General features: G+C 39.6%; 2 protein-coding genes across 2 annotated transcripts in view; one reads left to right on the top strand and one right to left on the bottom strand.

Annotated features, from left to right (window-relative positions):
* Positions 1 to 8,168, top strand: part of LOC110449458 (leucine-rich repeat and coiled-coil domain-containing protein 1-like) — a 142,575-nt gene that overhangs the window by 35,178 nt on the left and 99,229 nt on the right. The gene's annotated exons all lie outside the window — the stretch shown is intronic.
* Positions 3,416 to 8,168, bottom strand: part of LOC110449453 (FMRFamide receptor-like) — a 10,658-nt gene continuing 5,905 nt past the window's right edge. Inside the window, exon 2 of the mRNA XM_021496327.1 lies at positions 3,416 to 4,799. Coding sequence (XP_021352002.1) covers positions 3,584 to 4,768 — 1,185 coding nt within the window. The 5' untranslated portion in view covers positions 4,769 to 4,799 and the 3' untranslated portion in view covers positions 3,416 to 3,583. The remainder of the gene's footprint in view (positions 4,800 to 8,168) is intronic.

Here is an 8,168-nt window from a genome sequence, read left to right as displayed (position 1 = left end):
ACATGTCCAGCGTCTTCTCTAACATGTCCAGCGTCTTCTCTAACATGTCCAGCATCTGCTCTAACATGTCCAGCATCTTCTCTAACATGTCCAGCGTCTTTTCTAACATGTCCAGCGTCTTCTCTAACATGACCAGCGTCTTTAACATGTCCAGCGTCTTCTCTAACATGTCCAGCGTCTTCTCTAACATGACACTTAACACTGGTATGTTGTTGACATTGTATTTATCACAGTGTCGAACGCTAATCAAACGACGTTACACACATGACAAACAGCAATATTTGTGCCTATAGCCACTTCCTTTTATCCATAGTAAATCATGGGATATTTTAAAGAAGCCGAAACTGCCATCGTGTGATAGCTCAGGGTGTGGAGTGTGTATTGGCATCACGGAAATTGGAAATGTATATGAACAGCAACAATAAGAAATGATCTAACATTATCAGTTATTTTTATGGTAGATTAAAATCTGTTAGATTTTGCCTCATGCTGTAAGATTTCGCCTTGTGTTGTAAGATTTCGCCTCATGCTGTGAGATTTTGCCTCATGCTGTGAGATTTTGCCTCAGGCTGAGAGATTTCACCTCGTGCTGTGATATCTGGTCTGTATGGATGTTGTTGGTAATCAGTCAAGGTTAAATGACTTAATCACTTGTACATTTATGGCTTGTTCACTTGTACATTTATGACTTGTTCACTTGTACATTTAAGGCTTGTTCACTTGTACGTTTATGGCTTGTTCACTTGTACATTTATGACTTGTTCACTGTTACATTTATGACTTGTTCACTTGTACATTTATGACTTGTTCACTTGTACATTTATGGCTTATTCACTTGTACATTAATGGCTTGTTCACTTGTACATTTATGACTTGTTCACTTGTACATTTATGACTTGTTTACTGTTACATTTATGACTTGTTCACTTGAACATTTATGACTTGTTCACTGTTACATTTATGACTTGTTCACTTGTCCATTTATGACTTGTTCACATGTACATTTATGGCTTGTTTTCTTGTACATTTATCATTATGGCTTATTCACTTGTACATTAATGGCTTTTTCACTTGTACATTTATTACTTGTTCACTTGTACATTTATGGCTTGTTTACTTGTACATTTATGACTTGTTCACTTGTACATTTATGACTTGTTCACTTGTACATTTATGACTTGTTCACTTGTACATTTATGACTTGTTCACTTGTACATTTATGACTTGTTCACTTGTACATTTATGACTTGTTCACTTGTACATTTATGACTTGTTCACTTGTACATTTATGACTTGTTCACTTGTACATTTATGACTTGTTCACTTGTACATTTATGACTTGTTCACTTGTACATTTATGACTTGTTCACTTGTACATTTATGACTTGTTCACTTGTACATTTATGACTTGTTCACTTGTACATTTATGACTTGTTCACTTGTACATTTATGACTTGTTCACTTGTACATTTATGACTTGTTCACTTGTACATTTATGACTTGTTCACTTGTACATTTATGACTTGTTCACTTGTACATTTATGACTTGTTCACTTGTACATTTATGACTTATTCACTTGAACATTTATGACTTGTTCACTTTTACATTTATGACTTGTTCACTTGTACATTTATGACTTGTTTACTTGTACATTTATGACTTGTTCACTTGTACATTTGTGACTTGTTCACTTGTACATTTATGACTTGTTCACTTGTACATTTATGACTTGTTTACTTGTACATTTATGGCTTGTTCACTTGTACATTTGTGACTTGTTCACTTGTACATTTATGGCTTGTTCATGACAAATCTGATTAATCCCTGTAAATTTAGGTTAAAGTGATTCCAGTTTAAGTATATAGAAATATCACATTCTATTCTTCACTTTATTTTGTTCGCCAACGATCGACCCAGCCAAGTTCCCCTACATTCCTCCTCCCTTTTTGTGTCACCTGCAAAAAGCTGGTGACACAAAGGTATTGCTATGTCGCACGGAGGCGTCGTCCGCACAGAGGTTTTTGTGCGATAACTTGAGTTTCCTTGGGCTGATCAAACTTAAATTTCATGCAGTGCTAAGCACAATCTCCCAGCTTCCTGTGCAGGCGACACATCCACTTCCGTGGAATTCTTGTCTAAATCTTAGCCCCCAAATATACAACTATTTAAAACCCAGGTTCGGGTGTCCCCTTATCAAGCATACACCAAATGCTTGAAACAAGGGTTTTCACAGGCACCACGTGCACTGTAACAGTAGAGGAAAAATGGACGGCCTGACCGGGATTCGAACCGGGGACCCTCTGAAATCAAGACGAACACTCTACCAATTGAGCTACCTGGTTGCTGACAATCAACCAGTCCAGTTCAGCTACATTGATGTGGCTAGTAATCTCGGGAGTATACCCATGTGAATATAACCCCTAATAATTTTAATCTCACCGCCACGAAGAAGCGGAAGCGAGACTAAGGTGTTGCTTTTCTGGCGATGGCGGCGGCGTCAACATTAAGTTTGAGTTAGTTTCACTGAAAGTATAAATCTTGGACACATCTCAACCCATGCATCAAATGCTGGATGCAGCCTACCTTTCATGATCCATTGACTTTGTCAGCATCTCCATCAACATTAAACTTCCGCTTTTAAGTTAGTTTCTCTGACACTATAAGTGCTCGACCAACCAAACTTGACATGTGCATTGATTGTCAAAGCGGGGCACAGGAGAGACATATCAATCTCAATGGCTTGTTGTTTTGATTATTTTACAAACAAAGATTCTGGCCTCTTAGGTATCTGTCTACGGTATTAATTTAATATACAACAGCACACAGATTTGTTTACACAGCACTATACCAAAACTGTATTTTCATCAATTTGTAGCATTAGTAAGACTGACCACATGAAATTCCCATCACCCATTCCAGTATTACATGACTGATGAATGTCTGTCATGGCCGCTGGAATGCCAAGTCTGAGGGCACTAGCCTCTGACCGCCATGAGAGCAAGGATTTTAACCTATCAATGTGTTGGAAGGTATTTGTTTTTTGGCCAGGGAGTTGATATACGGAACTGTGACCTGTAGATGTTTGTATATTTGGATAAAGTAGCAGGAAATTTACACTTATGATAATATAACCTAATGATTGATGTAGACTGAAATAAGATGTACATTGATCAGGCCAACATAAAAGTTTGGTTTCTGAATCCTTAGCCTCGTACTGTACGACACAAAACAGACATGGGTCTTTTGTTTCCCAATTAGTGATCATGAGCTATTGGGTTTTAACTCGAGTTAGTTGCTCATGTTTGCTGTACTCTTGTAAATGGTTCAAGTAGAACCATCAGAAAAAGGTTTCAATAACACGACAGAAATTTATATTATACAGAGACATTCAGTATAGTTCAATTTTGTGGTGACTTTGTTTATTGTTTGGATATGTAGACATAAAAACAAAATTAAACACGGCTAATAAATATGCATGACTGTAGGAGGAGGATCTTGACTTAGACCAAGAGCACTTTTAACTTAGTAACTGAATGATATCTTACAGAGATATTGAAACAGAATGAGCAAAGCAGCACACCATCACAAAAATGTGCTTTCTGTGTCATACATTTTGCCATTTCCGTTGGGTTTCTGCACACCACCTACGCGACTGTTCATCGTACTTTCATACATAACATATTTATACTGGTTCTTGCGCTTTTTGCATGGTATAAACATTTTCACAAAAACTTGACGAAAACGTTTGCCAAACAAGCAGTAAATTACGAAATTGATAGCCGAGTTAATCACGACCATGAGATTGCTCAAAGTTGTGAATCTGATGTAGTGAAGGGAACAGTTCAATATTTCTGCATCAAAAATAGTCCAGAGGATGTTGTCAATCACCGAGGGTAACTGGCACACGAGGAACACCATGACAACTGCAATCAACATAATTGTGAGATTGGGTTCCTTTGTTGGAGCTTTGGGCGTTTTTGAGCTGCCTACGCTCATCTGACGACGAGTAAATTGAGCAACTTTGACTGCGCGGATCAGTTGCATGTTGAGTACTGCCAAGAATGAGAATGGAAATAAGAACATGATAAACAGTTGTAAGTAGATGAAGTAAACCTCTTTGTACGCTTTACTTGTTCCCAGCTCTGTCTGTTGGATTTGTGGCTCAGTGCGATTGTAATACTCGTTCCAGACCTCTATAGTCTCCGACTCAAGGAACCTTGGGATGTTGTATATGACACAGCACAAGAATATCAGCACAATGACACGCTTTGTACGTGACCTGGTGCAGGTGTTGGCCGCCTTCAGAGGATGACATACAGCGATGTAGCGCTCCACAGTAAACGCTAGGGTGGTGTAGATGGTGCCGGTCTGGGCGACAAGTGCAATAGGGTAACAGAATGGATGCATGTACTTGTAGGCGTAGTAGTAATCCTCCAGGAGACCCTTCTCTAGGTAAAGGGTGGGCAGGGCCAGAAACAGACACATGGACAGTAACACTCCTGTGTCATAAACTGCCAGCGAAATCAAATAAATAGACGTCGAGCTTTGCATCATACGGTGTCGTAAGACCAGTATGGACAATACGTTACCCACAATGCCATACACTGTTATGATGTTCGCCAACACTCCCCACGTGTAGAACTGAAATGTTATTGATGATTCTGTGTCACAGTTGTATTCAGCCCCACTCTCCTCTGACCTGTTAAGGTCAAACATAATTGTGGTGTTGAGGTCAAGGTCAAGGTCAGATAACCAGTTTTCTTCCATTTTGGCTTTTTGGAAACTCAGTTCATCAAATCTGAAAAATTGAGAGAAAAAAATGTCAGTATTGCCATTGTTCACACAATTCAAAATAAAACAATTAGAAAACATTGTGGATATTGTTGAATATCCACACCTGTCATGTTTTCAAAATGTCTTGTAGATGACAACCAATTAAATAATGCAGGTCATTAGCACCATCAACCTAGGTCAATCCATTTAAAGACATAATGACATCATATTTTGATATACTGGTAATATTGTTGATTTTAATGTAAAATATTTAAATTATGTTTAAAAGCCTCAAAACATTTGTTGACTTTTAGCTCACCCGGTCCAAAGGACCAAAGTGAGCTAATGTGATACAGTGGAGTCTGTCGTTCGTTTTGACAATTTCTTCAAATTACTTCTTCTCCTTAATGGCTAATTAGAATTTAACCAAGGTTGACTGGAAGCCCCACCCACGGAGACAGTCGGTGGGTCATCATAACTTGGAAATGTTGAGATCCCTGCCCTATAACCATATAGACAGTTGCTGGGCATAAAAAGAGAATGGTTTCAGAGTCTGGCTTTGGGTCTGTTCCCGTCCAAAGGGATCTTAAATCTCTGAATGTATTACATGGAACATTTGACGCCCATCCTGTAACAAATACAGCAGGTGAGTGTGAAGATTCACATGCCATCAGGGGTTGCCCCAAGGACTGGCCCTACCCCTGGGGTTTTTATTTGCTGTACTACTTTTAATGAGAATAATTCCATGAATGCTTAAATATCCAAGTGTGTGATACAGGCCCTCTGGGCCTCTAGTTTGTAATGTATTGTTGTCTTAGACATGTTCATTTTCAGTAACTGATGTATAATGTGCATTTGATCTATTAGAAGTCTTGAAAGGAATTTGTGAGATGGGAAAACCTTTTTATTAAAATTTATTTCAGGATTACTCGACTCAAATGGAAAAAGCAAAACAATTTTCAGGGTGATGCGTGTGATTCTAATTTGCATCAATTGATAATGACGTCAAAATCCAATGGGATTTTGTAATCAGCATTATGATAATTGTCTAAGCCCAATCAATGGTTTCCCATTGTCACTAAAACCAATATCTTTGTAGCCAAGTTGGTGACAAAACAGCGTCATTTAAAAGGATTGTGTTAGATTGTCAAAAGATATAGCGCCATTATCAGATTCAGTTAATTTGGTTTAGTTCAGTTTTGACAAATTTGAGGAAATATTTGCTGATCATGTTCAGTTTGATTACTGTCGAGCGTCAATAATCAGCCCTAGACCTCGGCCAAAGTCAGATGTGTAATGACTGGGGTTTAAAATGGCAGGATTACTGATAATGTTTTAAAAGAGGAAAGGAAAACCTCTCTGAGCCAAGTCTTTTGAATAGCTTCTATAAAGTGGAACAAATAGTCGGTAGTGGTTTAAAGATTATTGAGGTAAATTGAAAAAAATCCTTGGAATTGAAAGAAAATTTAGAACAAATGTGGTATGAGATTTTTGTCGACCGCCATCAGATGGTGAGATGTTTTGCCGACCGCCATCAGATGGTGAGATGTTTTGTCGAGCTAACAAAGTTTGAGAAGGAAAATGACATTGACCTACTTATAAGGTCAAAGGGAAAAATATGTCAAACAACTTCTGAAGAAGAACCAAAAAGCAAAGAATCTTATAATAATATTTGGCTGATTTTTGCGGGTGAAATATCCGTAGTGCAATATAATATCTAATAAGAATATTTTGCTATGACTGCTTAAATATTCAGGTGAGCGATACAGGCCCTCTGGGCCTCTTGTTATGAATCATTACAGTGTTATAGCAAGCGGGGGGCAATTGGGCCAGTATGCTTGTTTTACCGCTATTTCTAAACACCACTGAAGATATGATGGACAGATTTGTATGCACGATCCCATTGGTCCATAGTTGTGTATTAGCTTGTAGTTGTATTGAGATGCATTAGAGTATTAAAACAGCTAGTTACCAACCAGATTCACTGTGTTTCCAGGGTTTTATTTTAGTCACTTTTAGCTCACCTGCCTGAACAGCTATAGTGAGCTTATGCCATGGCGCGGCATCCGTCGTCCGTCAACTTTTCCTACAAATCGCTACTAGTCATAAACGACTGAGCAGATTTTGACCAAATTTTCTCAGAAGAATCCTTAGGGGAAGGGGTCTGGCCCCCCCCCCCCCCGGGGGCTAAAGGGTGGGGCCCAATAGGGGAAATATAGCAAATTCTTTAAAATCCTTCTTTTTCTGTAGGAATTAAAGGATTTGTTCCATATTTGGTCTGAAGCATCCTTGGGTAAAGGGGAACCAATTTTGTATAAACCGTGGGTCTGGCCCCTGAGGGGCCTGAGGGGCGGGGCCCAATAGAGAACACATAGTATATTCTTTAAAACCCTCTTCTTCTGTAGGAATGAAAGGATTTGTTCCATATTTTGTCTGAAGCATCCTTGGTTAAAGGGGAACCAATTTTGTATAAACCGTGGGTCTGGCCCCTGAGGGGCCTGAGGGGCGGGGCCCAATAGAGAACACATAGTATATTCTTTAAAACCCTCTTCTTCTGTAGGAATGAAAGGATTTGTTCCATATTTGGTCTGAAGCATCCTTTGGTGAAAGGGAACCAATTTTGTATAAACCGCTGGTCTGCTCCAGAGGGGACTGAGGAGCGGGACCCAATAGGGAGGGAACACATAGTTAATTCTTTAAAATCCTTCTTCTTCTGTAGGAATGAAAGGATTTGTTCCATATTTGGTCTGAAGCATCCTTGGGTGAAGGGGAACCAATTTTGTATAAACCATGGGTCTGGCCCCCGAGGGGCCTGAGAGGCGGGGCCCAATATCCCCCATATGGATATCAACCATATTTAGCTGGAAGCATCCCTCGGTAGTGGAGATTCAAAATTATACAAATGGTTGGGCTGACCCCCAAGGGGGCTGATGGGCGGGGCCAAAAGAGGGCAATTATTGGCTATATTGCTATAAACAACTTCTATAGAATTATGCCATGGATATTGATCATATTTGGTCAGAAGCTTTCATGGGAGGCTGGTTTTTTAGCTCACCTGGCCCGAAGGGCCAAGTGAGCTTATCCCATGGTGCAGCGTCCGTCGTCCGGCGTCCGGCGTCCGGCAACTTTTTCCTTTAAAATGCTACTTGTCCTGAATGGCTCAGAGGATTTTGACCAAATTTGGTCAGGAGCATCATTGGCCAAAGGGTTCTCAGTTTTGTATAAACGGAGGGTATAGCCCCCCTGGGGGCAGAGGGGCGGGGCCAAATAGGGGGAAAATAGGTAAATCTTTAAAAATCTTCTTCTTCTCAACCAATAGAAGGATTTTGACCAAATTTGTCCTAGAGCATCTTTGGACAAAGGAGACTCAAGTTTGTATAAACGGAGGGTGTGG

Source organism: Mizuhopecten yessoensis, unplaced genomic scaffold (assembly GCF_002113885.1).
Source record: "Mizuhopecten yessoensis strain PY_sf001 unplaced genomic scaffold, ASM211388v2 scaffold4615, whole genome shotgun sequence".
NCBI lineage: Eukaryota > Metazoa > Mollusca > Bivalvia > Pectinida > Pectinidae > Mizuhopecten > Mizuhopecten yessoensis.
The sequence above is the reverse complement of the archived record's forward strand: the minus strand, read 5'-3'. Positions and strand labels throughout refer to the sequence as shown.